The sequence below is a fragment of the Podarcis melisellensis genome, assembly GCF_964234715.1.
Source record: "Podarcis melisellensis genome assembly, chromosome: 11".
Taxonomy (NCBI): Eukaryota; Metazoa; Chordata; class Lepidosauria; order Squamata; family Lacertidae; genus Podarcis; species Podarcis melisellensis.
Window position 1 is genome coordinate 9,188,087 of NC_138543.1, and position 18,687 is coordinate 9,206,773.

General features: G+C 42.3%; 1 protein-coding gene and 1 long non-coding RNA gene across 2 annotated transcripts in view; one reads left to right on the forward strand and one right to left on the reverse strand.

The window, feature by feature from the left end:
• Positions 1 to 16,722, reverse strand: part of LOC309380781 — a 217,610-nt gene extending 200,888 nt beyond the window's left edge. Inside the window, exon 1 of the long non-coding RNA XR_014173138.1 lies at positions 16,578 to 16,722. This is a non-coding gene — a long non-coding RNA (uncharacterized lncRNA). The remainder of the gene's footprint in view (positions 1 to 16,577) is intronic.
• LRRC2 (leucine rich repeat containing 2) overlaps positions 1 to 18,687 on the forward strand; it is a 77,295-nt gene that overhangs the window by 32,143 nt on the left and 26,465 nt on the right. Inside the window, exon 5 of the mRNA XM_081930731.1 lies at positions 11,863 to 11,999. Coding sequence (XP_081786857.1) covers positions 11,863 to 11,999 — 137 coding nt within the window. The remainder of the gene's footprint in view (positions 1 to 11,862; positions 12,000 to 18,687) is intronic.

The window sequence follows — 18,687 nt, forward strand, 5'->3', positions numbered from 1 at the left end:
TAGCGATATTAAATAGTTAACTAAATAATATCTAATGCCAGGTTAGGTTTTCCCAACTGTTAAATTAACACTAATGGATATGATTTATTTATTTATGTACACTATACTTTATGAATATAATTTCCAGCTGATATTAGGATATATTTTATGGGCAATCTGAAAGCTAAGTGCATTAGAAAACCACCCACAAGGCACAAACATGAAATTTATGGGTATGAAACAAAAAGTCAAAGTCTGGCTGTTTTATTGGTGTTTTGATCTTCGGGATGAAACAAACCAGCAAGCTTAATTGCTTTAAGTATTCCACAAGGTGGCAGTGGAGAATAGAATAAAAATGGAATCCTCCTCCAAATTAGATTCTATCTCAGGGTCTCCTCTTCTTCTTTTAAAAAAGGATTGTTGTACTTTGAGCTGATAGACGCAACAGGTGTTCTTGGAAATATGATTTGCCATATAAAAATGAAGAGCGGGGGGTAGTTAGTTGCATAAAATGCTCTTTGTTCATGTGTTCTTCCCTGTCCTGAAGAAAGTCCTCTTGAAAAATCGTTGGCCTACACACACTGGCTAACAAAAATTACTATGATGAAGTACTTGTTCCAAATCAAATGAGTGCATTTGCTAGAGATGTATGAGTTGCATACTTGCAAGTCACCAGCGTGGTAGCAGAGGTGTCCTTTTCAAAATTTCCTCATATCCTGTTAGAGTAGTTGATGCTCATATTCTATGCTTTAAGTTGTAGCTGATTAAGTGCTATAGGGACATGGGTGGCGCTGTGGTCTAAACTACTGAGCCTAGGGCTTGCCAATCGGAAGGTCGGCAGTTCGAATTCCTGTGATGGGGTGAGCTCCCGTAGCTCAGTCCCAGCTCCTGCCAACCTAGCAGTTCGAAAGCACATCAAACTGCAATTAGATAAATAGGTACCACTCTGGCAGGAAGGTAAACAACGTTTCTGCGCACTGCTCTGGTTTCGCCAGAAGTGACTTAGTCATTCTGGGCACGTGACCCTGAAAAACTGTCTGCGGACAAACGTCGGCTCCCTTGACCAGTAAAGTGAGATGAGCGTTTAACCCCAGAGTCGTTCGTGACTGGGCTTAGCTGTCAGAGGTCCTTTACCTTTAAGTTCTACACAAAGTAGACCCATTGAAACAAATGGCCCATGGTCATGCCCATTAATTTTAATGGGTCCGCTCTGAGTAGGATTTGTGTAGTATCAATAATTGCAGCAGTACAGAATATGTGAAAACTTTTACAGGGACGTGCTGTTTATTCATGTTGGTGGCAGTCGTAGACTGTCATTGTGTAGGGAGAGGAGATGTATATGGACAGCCAAGGGTATTTGGAAAGTTGTTACTGAAGCCAATCATTGACTGAATATGGAAGTTGTTTTTAAATAGAAAAGTACTTTTATCCCATTGTCTCAAGTGATCAGCTGCGCACAGATGTTCAAGATACTCCTTGGGTGGCAGCAGGGAAGGAGAGCTCTAAAGTTAATGAAATTTGCAAAGGGAAGGTTTAAAGTAATAGAGTTGATTTCCTGAGATGAAGGACAGACAATAAGGAAGGAATGAGCTAGTTCAATCTTCTTCTTCTTTGGCGATCCATCGTAGCCAAGTAAGATTGTCTTCCATAAACACGGTTTTAACAGTGAGTCCTCAAGTGACTGTGGAGACCAATTCTAGATCCACACATCCTTCCACAGTGGGGACATACGTTTCCAGGTGAGAGCTGATCATACTGATTGTTTGCCAAACATGACTTCCTCTTAGCATATTTCTCCCTTTCGTCCTGAGTTCAAGTGTCTTCAAAGCCCATGACACCTTTGGTAAAGGCTGTTCTCCAATTGTCTATGTTTATACAGTACTACTTTTTTTAGATTTGCCATGTGAGAGTCTTTGAACTTCCTTTGTTGACCACCAGCATTATGCTTTTCATTTTAAAGTTCAGAATAGAGTAGTTGCTTTGGAAGATGATAATCAGGCATCCACGCAACATGACCAGTCCAACAAAGTTGATGTTGAAGAATCACTGCTTCGACGGTGAGCTTTGCTTCTTCTAGTACACTGGCATTAATTCGCCTGTCTACACAGGTCATAACCAGTCAAAAAAGGTTATTGAAAAGCTGAGCAACAGGTCCTCTACCCACCTCTAGGGAAATTGCTCAAGTATTCCATTGTGTGTGTGTATTTTAAAAAGTAGGATATTCTTAACTTGGAAAAAAGGAAAAGGAAGGCGAAGAAGGAAAACATGGAAGGAGGATGGTTTGCTCACAAGATCATGCAAATGTTTTATAGAAAGTGAATGAACAAAATGTGGCTATGTCTCACACCTGGTGTAAAAGCAGGTTAAGAGATCCACACTCTTTTAGGATGTTCAATTTTGGTTTGCAATTCCAGATAATGCTACACATATTCAGTTGCAGTCCTGTAGGCTTCCTTTCTGGAGATACCATGCTTAACGTTTACATGTTGGGGACCAAGGACGGCAGCCATGGCACTACTTTCCTGTACACTACAGTGTTCCTGTATCCACGGACTCTAATGGCCCTTTGTTCATCAACTCATTTGCTGCAAGGAGCATAATTTTTTCCCTGTCCCTAGAGTAGGTGTAAACTTCCCCCCTTTGCATATTCCAGCCAGCCTTTCTTCAAATCTCTTGACTAAACTTTATGCCCTCCATGTTTATCTTTCTCTCTTAGGCATCCACACACATCTTTCATCTTTACCTCAGCTGCATGAAAACTGAGACGTGTGATTTTCAGCTGCGCTGCTCCATGAGTTAGTTGGTTCATGCAAGAATGCAGCACAAAAAACAACAACAAAAACATATGCCAGCTCATACTCCTCTCTGAGCTCAGTGGCAGCACTGGAGGGAGAAAACCGGGACATTCCAGGATCAAATCAGAAGCTGGGTTGGCTTCTGTAATTCAGGGAATGTTCTGGGCAAATTGGGACACTTGAAGGTCTATTGTATATTTCTTTCTGGAGCCATTTTTTTAATTACTCTCTGAGTTTCTTAGTGTTCACTCCTCCAGTCTTCCCACCAGGCTCTCCCTGTGTCTAGGACTAGGCCCAGGCCTCTTAGTCAAGCTGGCCTTTTTTTCTTTCATAGAAAATGCACCACCATCAACATTTATACCTTTACATAAGATTCTTCTTATATCATGATTAGGTGGTATTGAACCTTCCGTGACATCATAGCAGCTCAGTAAATGGATTGGATGGGTGAGGTGCTCATGGGCAATAAGCAGCAAGAGTCAGTTATTAGCATTCATGGGGAGATCCGTTACCTTTCCAAAGGGCTTTATGCACAAAAATGGCTTTATAATGGTCTCTACTTACAGTTTTCTTAACAGCCACTTAGGAACTCTAATGCAGCTTTGCATTTCCACAATAATAACACCCACTGCCTATTAAAAATTAAAAGTTGTACTTTAATTACCGGTTTTAACGTGTTTAATAATGATTTTTTAAAAAGGAAGAAATAAAAATAAGAATAAATCATGACTCAGAAGTGACTGGGATGGTGCTGCAGCTACTAATTAAAAGTAAAATATTCTCAGGCATGAAATTACCAGGGAAACTGGATTTCATTACTGCTTTAACTGCTTCCACTCAGAAGGCACCAAAATACATTGGTTGTTTAATTATTTAATTTAGATCTTCTTCTTTTGTACACCGGCACAAACCATTGGATCATATAATGGCAATCATGGCCCAGCTGCACTGGCTCCCAATTAACTTCTGAGCCCAATTCAAAGTGCTGGGTTTGACCTATAAAGCCTATTTTTTTAAAAAAATAATTTTTATTTGGTTTTTACATTGCAAAATTATAAAAAATTCAATTGCATAGCCATATTAAGATTGCTGGAAGAAATATCAACAACCTCAGATATGCAGATGACACAACCTTGATGGCAGAAAGTGAGGAAGAATTAAAGAACCTTTTAATGGAGGTGAAAGAGGAGAGCGCAAAATATGGTTTGAAGCTCAACATCAAAAAAACGAAGATCATGGCCACTGGGCCCATCACCTCCTGGCAAATAGAAGGGGAAGAAATGGAGGCAGTGAGAGATTTTACTTTCTTGGGCTCCATGATCACTGCAGATGGTGACAGCAGTCACAAAATTAAAAGACGCCTGCTTCTTGGGAGAAAAGCAATGACAAACCTAGACAGCATCTTAAAAAGTAGAGAATCACCTTGCCAACAAAGTAAAAGCTATGGTTTCCCCAGTAGTGATGTATGGAAGTGGGAGCTGGACCATAAAGAAGGATGATCGCCGAAGAATGGATGCTTTTGAATTATGGTGCTGGAGGAGACTCTTGAGAGTCCCATGGACTGCAAGAAGATCAAACCGATCCATTCTTAAGGAAATCAGCCCTGAATGCTCACTGGAAGGACAGATCGTGAAGCTGAGGCTCCAATACTTTGGCCACCTCATGAGAAGAGAAGACTCCCTGGAAAAAACCCTGATGTTGGGAAAGATGGAGGGCACAAGGAGAGGGGAATGACAGAGGACGAGATGGTTGGATAGTGTTCTCGAAGCTACCAGCATGAGTTTGACCAAACTGCAGGAGGCAGTGGAAGACAGAAGTGCCTGGCGTGCTCTGGTCCATGGGCTCACGAAGAGTCAGACACGACTAAATGACTAAACAACAACAACATAAAGAGATTCCTTCGAATCTCAGGACTTCCCCCCACCCCTTCCCTGGAGTCCCTTTTTAATCATTTAAAACTGCGTCTTCTCCAAACTCTAACTGTTATATAAATCCAAATTTTCCATGATAATTGTTACACTACAAGTGAAATCAAAATCTTGCCAATGTTTCCATCTGCTTACAGTGGTCTCTTAGACAACTTATGAATTTTCCTCATTCTTTTATAAAGTTTTTGTTCTCTTGGTTCCTGAATTTCCCTGTGAGCTTTGCCATTTCAGCATATTCCATCAGCTTGGTTTGCCATTCTTCTCTGGTAGGGATTGTATCTTCTTTCCATCTCTGGGCTAGTAGTATCTGGGTGGCTACCTGTCCAAATTCCTGGATCCTATCCAACACTTTCGGTAAAGTATTCATATATAATTTTTATTAGTTTTTTTAAACATATCATTTTCAACAATAATTAAACATACTTTTACATCTTATACAGTTTTTTTTACTTCCATCAATCACATCTGAAAATTTTCCGGTCTATTCACTTAATATACATTTTTTACTTTCATTATTACATTTAAATCTCATAACTAATATCGCTATTCTTTCTCGGCTTTGCAATGTTTCATATATTTCTCCTTGCAAAACTTATTGTAGTCCTACTAGCGTAATTTGTTGATTACAGTTGCTCTTCAAATAGTTCCTATATTTCTTCCAATCTTCTGTGAATCTCTGGTCCCGCAGGTTTCGAATCCTTCCTGTCATTTTATCTAATTCTGTGTAGTCCATTAATTTTGTCTGCCATTCTTCTTTCGTCAGAATTTCTTCTTGCTTCCATTTCTGGGCTAACAATACTCTTGCTGCTGTTGTTGCATATAACAACAATTTAACATCTTGTCTATTAATATATATATAGTACGAAGTAAAAATGCTTCTGTTTTTTTTAAAATGTATATTTCAACATCTTTTTCAACTCATTATATATCATTTCCCAGAAGTTTTTTTACTTTCTTACATTCCCACCACATATGAGAAAATGTTCCTTCTTTTTCTTTACATTTCCAACATTTATCGTTAAAGTATTCTTAGGGTCCTCTATAGTAATCACAATCTACAAAAACTTTTAATTTATATACTCTATTTCCTACTGTTATTCCTTTAATTGTATTTTCTGCTCTTATTTTTCTCATCAGGCTCTCTAGGACTTATATATAATAATGGGGACATTATTTTACATTTTTTCGTGATCCCATTTTTCACAATCAGCATAGCCTGCTGAGCCTTAAATGACTTTGGAACAGAATACCTCAAGGACCGCCAGTGGCGTAGCATGGGTTGTCAGCAGCCGGGGCAAGGCAAGTAATTTGCGCCCCCTAACCCATGGATTTGCGCCCCCTAACCCGTGGATTTGCGCCCCCTTATCCTAACCCCCAGATGTTGCGCCCGGTGCAGCCGGCCCCCCCTGCACCCCCATGCTACGCCACTGAGGACCGCTTCTCCCTATATAATCCACCCCAGACTCTGTGTTCATCATGTGAGACCCTTCTTTGTGTGCCTCCTTTGCGAGAAGTCTAGAGGGAGGCAACACGAGAATGGGCCTTTTCTGCAGTAGCTGCTTGTTTGAGGAATGCTCTCCCTATGGAAGAACCTTGGTTACACTACACTTGGTGCCTTGGTTACATATCTTTAGGCGCGAGGCAAAAATATTCCTCTTTTCTCAGGCCTTTGGCCAATTGAACAATCTATGGCCTTTAAACTGTTTGGGGGTGGGGTAGGGCTATTGTTCTTATTTGTTATTAAGGCAGGTATTTTTGTGTCTTTATATTGTAAACTGCACTGTGATCCTCGGATAAAGAGCGGTATAGAAATTTAATAATAATAGTAATAATTTACGTCAGAATCTTCTATTGAAACTGAAATATACTCGGAGTCGAGAGTGGATTTCATGCTCTTTATTCAGCTCATAGTGGTGAGGAGGAATGGAAGTTCCCCCAGAATGTCTGCTTTATATACATTATTTACACAATGGGCCCCATGTGATTGGCTAATTCCGGGATTCTCCTGTAGGCCAATCAGGTTGCGGATTCACTTCCACCTGGAGCTGGATTGGGTGGCTCCTGTGGACCAATCAGACTGCTGCATTCTGGATCCTATTGTTCTAGGAGCAATCAGACTGCTGCATTTTGGATCCTATTCAACTCAGTACACAACAGAAACCAATATAGTGCCATTGACCTTAATGCAGGCATAGGCAAACTCCAGCCCTCTAGATGTTTGGCACTACAATTCCCATCATCCCTGACCACTGGTCCTGTTAGCTACGGATGATGGGAATTGTAGTCCCAAACATCTGGAGGGCCGGAGTTTGCCTATGCCTGCCTTAATGGATCTCAACTCAAGAAGCATGGCTGCAGAAGTTTGTTGTTCCATACTGGAAACTTCCAGGGCTTGAGGAAGACATTTTGATATCTGAGACAATGGAGAACAGTTGCTGCCTCCCTTTTGTGGGATGGGATACACAGTCAAGAACAACATTCCTTGTTTGCCTAGAGTGGACACGCAAAGGGGATGTTTGTTCCAGCCAGTCGAAAACTTCCTGTTTCCTCCTGGCCTGCAGCATCCTTCCTCTTGCATGTGACTAGAGGTGGGTGTGGCCTTACCTGTCCAGGTGACAAAAGCACTAGGCACGCAGCCATCTCTCTCTCTTCTTTGACTTCCTCTCTTCGTTGGAGCAGCTTTTTTAGCCAGAGATACTTTCAGCCAACAGAGGAAAAAGAGACTATCTCCATATGGGATAGACTCACATGTATATATCTGTAACTAAGTCTCCCTTTAGGGATCCATCTGTGAACTGATGATGCTGTGAGTAAACTACTTTTATATATCTTAAACAAGATTGTGGCATGTTTATTCTTTTAAGAGGGAAATAAGGGATCTTGCCAGGAATCTATATTGAGAAGCTTAAACAAGCTTGCAACCAGCTACCCGCTGTGCGTTAAAAGGGGAATGTTTAAAACTCTGCTAAGTTATAGAATTTGCTAGCACAAGTTAGGAAGGATATTAATAAACAATATATCCTCTCCTGCCTCCCTGAACATTGCCACACCTTTGCACTGCCAGTCTCCTCCTTGCTGGGAGATAAAATCAGAATCAGAATAATTATTTATACCCTGCCCATCTGGCTGGGTTTCTCCAGCCACTCTGGGACGCTTCCAATCAAATATTAAAAACAATGCATCATCAAACAATAAAAAGCTCCCTAAACAGGGGCGCCTTCAGTTGTCTTTTAAAAGTAAAATAGTTGCTTATTGCCTTGACATCTGGTGGGAGGGTGTTCCACAGGGCGGGCGCCACCACTGAGAAGGCCCTCTGCCTGGTTCCCTGTAACTTGGCTTCTCGCAGCGAGGGAACCGCCAGAAGGTCCTCGGCTCTGGACCTCAGTGTCCGGGCAGAACGATGGGGGAGGAGACGCTCCTTCAGGTATACAGGACCAAGGCCGTTTAAAGGTCAGCGCCAACACCAACTTACACGTTTGAGATATATTAATTCACCCTGTGTCTAATGAATGATTTACACATGGCCTCTTTTTATTTTTTTTTAACATTCCCTATTATCTTGGACTATATATGCACCAAGTGTCGAAGTTCTGTGGGTGTCTGCAAGTGGTCTGTTTATGATGATTCTTTAACACTCATGAATGGCTCTGTGCGAGAGAGGTCTGGGCTTTCCTTTTCCCTTCCACCTTCAAAGATGTCGGGACCAGAGTGAGCAGAGGCCTTAGAGCTATTGCAAAAAGCAGGAATAGCAAGCAGGTGAAAGAGTTGTCCCCCAAGGGTCCAGGGGTACGAGAATGCCTGCCTCTTCACCTGTCGTTGCGGTTGCTTCCTTAGATCCCGGCTTTACGTCTTCTTTTGTCAACATCTGAACTGTTGCTGCTTTGCAAAGAGAAGGCAACTACAAAGCCTTCATGTGTCCTAGAAGAAGTAGCTTGCAATATAGTCTCAGGGAGATGCTCTGTTGAATAATGTTTACAGAGAAGTGTCATAGCTCAGTGACAGAGCATCTACTTTGTATGCAGAAAGCTCAAGGTTCAATTCCTGGCGTCTTCAGGTAGCGCTGGGAATTACCCGTCTATTTTTTTATTGGTTTTACAGAATAAATCACACAATTAAATTCTGAAATCAAACAAGATTCACCCAAATCTTAGGACTTCCCTTCTTCCCTCCGTGGGTCCTTTAAATATCTTAATGAACTGCATATTATAGTTCATCCGAATTATCGTTCTTCAAAATATCCAAAGTCTTTATAACATTGCAAGAGTTATTCAAAGATTAGGGAAGCTTTTAATGTTTGATGCATTACTGTATTTTAATATTTTGTTGGAAGCCGCCCAGAGCGGCTGGGGAAGCCCAGCCAGATGGGTGGGTTATAGATAAAATCCTATTATTATTATTATTATTATTATTATTATTATTATTATTATTATTATATTCAAAGCCTGCCAAAGAGTTCAAGTGTTTACAGTGTTCTTTTAAATACAATCTATATTTGTCCCATTCTCTGTTGAAGTTTTGATCCTACTGATTTCTGATTTTCCCAGTCCATCTCTGCATAGTCAAGTAGTTTCATTTGCCAATCTGCCTTAGTCAACATTTTATCTTCTTTCCGTCGCTGAGCAAGCAGCATCCTTGCAGCTGTAGTCGCCTACATGAAGAGTCTTCTCAAATCCTTCGGTATATCTGCACCTAAAATCCCTAAGAGAAAGGCTTCTGGTCTTTTGACAAAAGTTTTTTTAAACTTCTTTTTGAAAATTCATTATATATTATTACCCTGAATTCCTTTATCGTTTTACAATTCCACTACATATGATATAAAGGTAAAGGAACTCCTGACAGTTAGGTCCAGTTGTGGCCAACTCTGGAGTTGCGGCGCTCATCTCGCTTTATTGGCCGAGGGAGCTAGCGTACAGCTTCCAGGTCATGTGGCCAGCATGACTAAGCCGCTTCTGGCGAACCAGAGCAGAGTACGGAAACGCCGTTTACCTTCCCTCCGGAGTGGTACCTATTTATCTACTTGCACTTTGACGTGCTTTCGAACTGCTAGGTTGGCAGGAGCAGGGACCGAGCAACGGGAGCTGCCCTGTCATGGGGATTCGAACTGCCAACCTTCTGATCGGCAAGTTCTAGGCTCTGCAGTTTAACCCACAGCACCACCCACATCCCACATATGATATAAGGTGGCCCCTTTTTCCTTACATTTCCAACAGACCTTCGAGTTAGTCCTATGCATTTTCACTAACTTACTGGGGGGAATATCCCCTGTCTGAAACTTGGAGATCTTCTGCCAGTGCAGACCATGCTGAACCAGAGAGACCAATGGTCTGACTCACTATAATGCAGCTTCCTATATTCCAATGGGGCCGCCTCTGCCATTAGGCAAAGTGGTCCACCTCAGGCGGCATATTTTGGGTGCCGTGAAAAGGCACCTGCTTAAATTGTTGTTATATTTTCTTCGTCAGGGAAAGAGAGATGTGCATGTGGGGTTTCCTGCCTCGGGTGCCAAAATAACTTGGCTGGTCTTGGGTGCTATGTGCCTTGATTTTGGAGGAGGGGATGCCATTTTACTACTTTGCTTCAGGCAGCAAAACATCTTCAGAAGCCATTCCCTGTAATGGGGCAAGGGACCAAAAGGGGGATTTTCCACTCTAGAATAGAGACACTTGTTCAGCCTCATCTCTGCCTTTGGCCCTTTATAGAAGTGGAGCTTCATGGAATAGTTCTTGGTCATAATTTAGTCCTTCACTTCATCATAGTTCCTCCAGTCCTCTGTCAGAGCCCGAGAAGTTTAGCGCTTGCACAGCCTCGTGAAATATGCTTCCTTTTATAGCTGTAGTGACCCGAATTTGCTGCTGCTTCTCCTTCTCCTTCTCCTTCTCCTTCTCCTTCTCCTTCTCCTTCTCCTTCTCCTTCTCCTTCTCCTTCTCCTTCTCCTTCTCCTTCTCCTCCTCCTCCTTCTTCTCCTTCTCCTTCTCCTCCTCCTCCTCCTCCTCCTCCTCCTCCTCCTCCTCCTCCAATACAACTTTACAATTTCCCATAGCCCCGGAGTATGGTGTGCCTCATCACACGGCAGAAAAGAGAGAAACCAGGCTTTTATATTTTCTCCTTTGTGCTAGTCTCTTCTTCTGTAGTTTTTGTAGATGGCTACAGCAGGCTGCAGATGTGAGATTGGTGGAGCATCAAATGTTGTCTTTGTGAATTAGTATATGCCAGGTAATATGGAGTGTAACATTCAAGAGATGCATGGCATGTTGAACTATGGCTGGGGAGATCTGAGCAAACCGGACTCAAATCCCCACTCATACCTGAAACTCAGGAGGTGCCCTTGGGCCTGTCACTTTCCCTCTTCTGACCTAATTTAGATCAACCCGGGATAGTTGTTTGTATCATCTTGAGCTCCTCAGTGACAAGGCATTGTGGATAGGCAGACAGACAGACAGATCAATAATTCAATATTAACATGCACTTTTCATATTCTCCAACACAAGAGAGAATTGTGCTATCGTGCAGTTGTCTTTTATGAGAAATGATCTTTTTTAAACAAGCAAACAAACAAACAAACAAAAACATTCGCAACCCACTAAGAAGGCGCTCCAGGTTAACTGGGCCAGCCAATTTAATTTGGTCAGTTATGAATATATATATATATATATGTGTGTGTGTGTGTGTGTCTGATGTCAAGCACCATTTTATAATTAACATATTTATTATCTTAAAAGAGGTATTCCCTTCCATTAGAGAATGGTGAATCCTTAATTTAAAATAATGTTTGTGTTGTGTTTAATCTAAAAGTGTAATATAAACACGTGCGTCACCCTTTTCTTTAGAACTATTCCTTCACATGGAAATGTGTACATTTAAACTGTTAATTAATTAATGCAACTTATCAGCAATTGCATTAGGCTGCCCTAATTCCTCCCTCTCCTCCTCCATGAAATCATATCAGGTCTGTTTTCCCTGTCTGTATTAAACTGGCTCATCCAGATTTCTAGTTGATCTGTTGCTTTTGTCTTGGAAAACTCGCTCTGTACCACTGAATTGGAAAACCACTTGGCCCCGTGTTTTCCAGGGGCCTCTTGTTGTTACCGTAGTCTCTCTTGTTGTTACTGTAATCATTGGAATTACTGCACAGCTGATCTAAGTTCACTTTATTTTGACAGGTTGCTTAAAAAACCTTCAAGAGCTCAATGTGAGTTTTAATCGCTTGAAGGCTGTCCCTCCAGAACTGGGAGACTGTGAGAACCTGCAAAGACTTGACTTGTCTGGAAATCTAGAACTAGCGGAGCTCCCATTTGAAGTAAGATTTTAGACCTCACTTTGGGGAATCAATTTGGGTGGTGAGATTATTATATTTTAAAAACCCATGTGGAAAATAGATTTTTGCAAGTGTAGCTCACGGCACAAAAGTGTTTTAATGGCAGTTTTAGAATCCATAAAACTGAAAATCCTTGTTGCTGGAAGAGCAGGCCAGAGCAGATGAGTGTCTGTTTTATATATGACTATGTTACGGCTCTCATTGCGCTAGTGAAAAGGAGAGCAAAATCATGCCAGGAGGTACTGGGCTAATAATAGTGTAATGGGTGTCTGCCAAGAAAAACAAAATTATGCAGACAGCTGGATGCATGCAATCTACTACTACTTAGGCGTGGCCTATTAAAAGCACATGGCCAGGTTCCAAGGCTGCCATCCACAGCAAAACCAAAAATATTTGGCAGAGGTTCAGTTACATACATTTATGTCTGTGGTCCAGCTAAGATCTTTCTACAAGTTACGAGACATCTCAGCATGGAACATTCAGCTCTGTGACGAGATTAGGTGTGCATGCTTAATAGAAGGGGAAGGGATTCATCCTTGTCTGGTCACATCCATGGGGGAATGTAGAATACTCAGGAATAGAAAGGATTTGCATGTAGAGAGGCCTTCAGTGCCAATCAGGAGAGGCAGGACCAACAGTTTGATTTTCTGCAAAGAAGATACATGCATCGGAAAGAAGTTAAAGTCCTGGACAGAGAAGAATGGCAGATTAAACTGATGAATTATGCCGAAATGGCAAAAATGACTGGAAGAATCAGAAATCAGGAAGACCAAAATTTTAATAATAGGGAAAATTTATAATCTATTTTAAAAATCATTGTAAACAGTTAAAAATGTTAGTAGGATTGGAATAACACTTGTAGTTTAATGGTGAATTTTGGGATATAATGGAGATGTAAAAGATTTGGATTATTATAAAAGATGCAGGAGGAAACGATTAACAATAGGACGCACAAAGGGGAGGAGGGAAGCCCAGGAGATTCTGTGGAATCTTGTTTTTATGACATATGTTGGATATGTGATTTAAGATTGTAAAATCTTAAAATTGAAAAACCAAATAAATAAATTTGTAGATAGATGCAGCCATCTATACATGTAGAGCAAAAGTAGATGCGAAATCAGAGATATCAGATTTGCAGATCTCCAACATCTCACTTGGTATATGCTTTATTTGTGTACAATATATGTAATACATTGGAAATTTGTTTAAAGACTGACACCTTAAATAGCATTCTTAATACAGTATATTACTAAAATTTGCTGTGGAATAACTGGTATTTTAGACTTACGTTGACACGTAGCTATTTGCGAGTTGGGGAATTCATTTTGTCAAAAGCTCCTTGATTTAATGCGAACAGTTTTTAGTTGCCAAGCATGTGGCTGCAAGCAAGTAAGATTTTAAGGAATGTGTTTGCAGTCACTGCAATTACCCTTGGAACAGTGCCAGGTGAGTCTAACAAATGTAGAAGGCATCAGTAGCAGCAGCAACAAAATTGCCATTCTGCTTCCTATTTCTACAGGGAATGCAGCACACATTTTCCAAGGGTGCTGAAACAGTGGTCTGTCTAAAACAGAGCCAACATGGCAGAATGCTTTCTTATGAATCAAGACTGTGGGAGTCAGTGCATTAATTCCCATATAAACAGCATTTGCCCTGTAAGGGCGGTTCAAAAATTCACCCTAGCATACAATTCTAAGCACACATCAACTGGGTGTAACTAGAGGTGTATCTTGGCTCCCTTGAACCCTTGGTCTGAGGCTGAGACCATGGACCAGAAACTTGAGAAGTTCATTTCCCGCCTACCTTATTCGCTTTACTCGTGACTTCTTCCATAGTGGAGAGGCACACAATTTTTGTGCCTCCCCCCGGCCTGCACCTTTGCCAGGGGTAACCTCGCCAACCCCTAGGTATGCCTCTGTGCGGAACACATTTCTTAGTAAACCTATTGTTCCATGATCAGTCCCTCTGTGTAATTTGTGGTATTTGTAACCTTTTAAATCTGGGATGCAATTCTCCTGAATGTTGTTAATAGGCCATTTTAAAGCACTCTAGTGAGTGTGGTTCTTGTGTACAGGGAATTCAAATGCTGATTTTAGAGTCACTTGTGAAAATGTACTTCCCAGAATGTTATTAATGTTACATAGAATAATAGAATTGTAGACTTGGAAGGCACTACCAAGAGCCATCCAGGGACGCGGGTGGCGCTTGGGTCTAAACCACAGAGCCTAGGGCTTGCCGATCAGAAGGTCGGCGGTTCAAATCCCTGCGACGGGGTGAGCTCCTGTTGCTCGGTCCCTGCTCCTGCCAACCTAGCAGTTCAAAAGCATGTCAAAGTGCAAATAGATAAATAGGTAGGAAGGTAAACAGCACTTTCCGTGCGCTGCTCTGGTTTGCCAGAAGCGGCTTAGTAATGCTGGCCAAATGACCCGGAAGCTGGACACCGGCTCCCTCGGCCAGAAAAGTGAGATGAGCGCCGCAACCCCAGAGTTGTCCGCGACTGGACCTAACGGTCAGGGGTCCCTTTACCATCTAGTCCAACCCCTTGTAATGCAGAAATCTCAGGTGAAGCATCCAAGACAGATGGCAATCCAACCTCTGCTTAAAACGGGTAGGCAACCTAAGGCCCGGGGGCTGGATGCGCCCCAATCGCCTTCTCAATCTGGCCCACGGACAGTCCAGGAATCAGCGTGTTTTTACATGAGTAGAATGTCTCCTTTTATTTAAAATGCATCTCTGGGTTATTTGTGGGGCCTGCCTGGTGTTTTTACATGAGTAGAATGTGCCCTTTTACAGTGGTAACTCAGGTTAAGAACTTAATTCATTCTGGAGGTCCGTTCTTAACCTGAAACTGTTCTGTACCTGAGGTACCACTTTAGCTAATGGGGCCTCCTGCTGCTGCTGCGCCACTGCCGCACGATTTCTGTTCTCATCCTGAAGCAAAGTTATTAACCCTAGGTACTATTTCTGGGTTAGTGGAGTCTGTAACCTGAAGCGTATGTAATCGAGGTACCACTGTATTTAAAATGCATCTCTAGGTTATTTGTGGGGCCTGCCTGGTGTTTTTACGTGAGCAGAATGTGTGCTTTTATTGAAAATGCATCTCTGGGTTATTTGTGGGGCATAGGAATTTGTTCATTCCCCCCCCAAAAAAATATAGTCCGGCCCCCCACAAGCTCTGAGGGATGATGGACCGGCCCTTGGCTGAAAAAGGTTGCTGACCCCTGGCTTAAAAACATCCAAGGAACGACAGTCTCCAACCTTCCCAAGGAGATCATTCCACTGTCAAACAGCTCTTACTTGTCAGAAAGTATTTCCTGATGTTTAGTCGGAATCTCCTTTCTTGTTACTTGAAGCCATTGGTTTGGCGGTTGTGGACTCTCCTTCCTTGGAGGATTTTAAGCAGAGGTTGTGTGGCCATCTGTCCTTGATGCTTTAGTTGAGATTTGGCAGAGGTTCAGTTACATACATTTATGTCTGTGGTCCAGCTAAGATCTTTCTACAAGTTACGGAGGCATCTCAGCATGGAACATTCAGCTCTATGATGAGATTAGGTGTGCATGCTTAATAGAAGGAGAAGGGATTCATCCTTGTCTGGTCACATCCATGGGGGAATGTAGAATACTCAGGAATAGAAAGGATTTGCATGTAGAGATGCCTTCAGTGCCAATCAGGAAAGGCAGGACTGAACCACATGCAGAGGGTTGGACAGGATGAACCTCGGGGTGCCTGCCAACTCTACAATTCTATGATGCTAGGAGGTGTGAGAGAAAATCAATCCTGGCATTATGTGTATTTAATTTATCTGGGTTTGCATTTCTGTATTACATTTCCTTTGGAGAGAATGTAGTTCCATCTTTGTTGAAGCCATATTCCCATTGCTTCCACAAAGAGGGAAGGCAGGGTCACGTAAACCATCTGCCAAATATTTTCACTTGCCCCTGCAATGTTTGCCAAAGTTCTGTCAATCTAAGGAAAGCAGCAGCTGTGTTCTTTTTCTGGGGGAAGGGCGTGGTTTTGGGGTGGGGGAGGGGCTGGTATTGGCATAGCCTATAATTCCCAATATTAGCAGGAGGGTGTGAAAATGGAAAGGGCAGGTGGTGAGGTGTCAGTTGTCAGAGGAGATTTGTGGAAGCATTAGCACTGCATGAGCTTCTATAAATGTTTGGGAGATGCTAGGGCAGGGGTAGGCAACCTAAGGCCCAAGGGCCGGATGTGGCCCAATCGCCTTTTCAATCTGGCCCATGGACAGTCTGGGAATCAGCGTGTTTTGACATGAATAGAATGTATCTCTGGGTTATTTGTGGGGCCTGCCTGGTGTTTTTACATGTAGGGCTCTGCTTTCCCTTGGATCACATTAGTGAGGCTTAGAGAGGCATCTTGGTTTCTGAGCAACCCAGGACCTCCATATGCACTGCCCAGGCTTGCGCCCCGGAGAGGTCACTTAGGTGCTGCTAACACAGCAGTTTGACTTCAGCCCCACAATAATAACAATACCTTTATTGTCAATGTAAAACCCGTGTACAATGAAATCAACCGAGCCTCCTTCTCCCCACAAAACACTCAATCTCTTTGCACTCTGTGTGCTTGTCGCACAACACACCAACCCCAAAAGTCAGTTGCACTATATTATTTTCCATTCAGCAGCCTAACAGCCCATGGATAGAAACTGTTCCTTAGCCTGTTGGTACGACTGATTATACTTCTATATCTCCTGCCCAAGGGTAATAATAATATTAATAATAAAAATAAATTTATATTTATATCCCGTCCTCCCTGGCCAGAGCCAGGCTCAGGGCGGCTAACACCAGTAAAATTACAATAAAAAACATAATGGGGGGGGGGAAGCAATTTAAAATACAGGTTAAAAATACAGTTTAAAATGCAGCCTCATTTTAATAGTAGCCCATAGATAAAAACCATAAGGGAAGGGAAACATAAGGGTCAGACTGAGTCCAAACCAAAGGCCAGGCGGAACAGCTCTGTCTTGCAGTTCCTGCGGAAAGATGTCAAGTCCCGCAGGGCCCTTGTCTCTTGTGACAGAGCATTCCACCAAGTGGGGGCCAGTACTGAAAAGGCCCTGGCCCTAGTTGAGACCAATCTAACCACCTTGCGACTTGGGACCTCCAAAGTGTTGTCATTTGTGGACCTTAAGGTCTTCTGTGGGGCATACCAGGAGAGGCAGTCACATAGGTACGTGGGTCCTAGGCCGCATAGAAGATTAAAGAGGTGCTGACCAGGGTGTGAATCATCCCTGAGACTTTTTCTCGCTCTCCTAAGACATTGATCCCTTGCGATGTCATCTAGCAGGCTATCTAGCAGGCATGTTAGAGTTAAAGTTCCTGACCCGGACCTTGTGCAGAGTAGAAATGAATGCTCTCTACCACGAAAAAAGAGATCCAAAAGGCTTGATGGCAAAACGGTCTAAAACTAGTTACAGAATAAAACATTGCAAAAATACAAAGTAACACATTGCTCTTAAACAAACCGGCAATACAGTCCAGTCATCTTTAAGTCCTAATACAGTCCATCAACTTTCTTCTCTCTGGTCCCAGAGAGAGATCCAATGCAAGCAACTTGCTTGCTCAGGATAGCTGAGCTGAGCCACAACTGCTGCCGCCTCCAATGCCTACTGAGATTATGGGTTTCTAGGTTTCCCAGGGATGATGATGTTGCTGATGCACTTAAAATAGTTGATAGTGTCTATTAGGAGCAGAGGGAACCACCTTGAACCAGAAATCCAAATCTTAGGCACGAACAATCTGAGACTCACCAGACCAATAATATATATTACTGGCACAAAAATGGAAGCAAGAAGAATTACCGATGAAAGAAGAGTGGCAAATGAAATTAATGGACTATGCAGAATTAGATAAATTAACAGGAAGGATTCAAAACCTGCGGGACCAGAGATTCTTAGAAGACTGGAGTAAATATTTTAATTATTTAAAAAGCAAGTGTAATAAACAGATTATGCTAGTAGGATTGCAAGAAGTTCTGTAAGGAGGATTATGTGAAATATTGCAAGGAAGATTATGAAGAGAACTATTAGTTAATGATAATGAAAAGTAAGAGAGAAATTAAGAAATGCAGAATAAGTGATAAAGAACGGAAAATTTCCAGAGGTTGTTGATGGAAGTCTAAAATATTGTATAAGATAAGAATTTATGTTAAATGATTGTTGGAAATTATATGTTAAAAAATTAATAAAAATGTATATATATATACCGTATTTTTCGCCCTATAGGACACACTGGCCCATAGGACGCACCCCCAACCCCAGCCCCCAGAACGGGTCCCAGAGTGATGCCGAAGCTGTGTGCAGCTTCGGCATCGCTCTGGGAGCTTGCCGGGCTGGGGGGATAGCTTCCTGAAGCCTGGAGAGCGAGAGGGGTTGGTGCGCACAGACCCCTCTCGCTCTCCAGGCTTCAGCGAAAGCCTGCATTCACCCCATAGGACGCACACACATTTCCCCTTCATTTTTGGAGGGGGAAAGTGCATCCTATAGGGCGAAAAATACGATATATATATATATATATATATATGTGTGTGTGTGTGTGTGTGTGTGAGAGAGAGAGAGAGAGAGAGAGAGAGAGAGAGAGAGATAGATATTGAGACTCACCAGACCAAACTCCACCTATCCCTCTGGGCTTGTGCCCTCCAGCATTAAAAA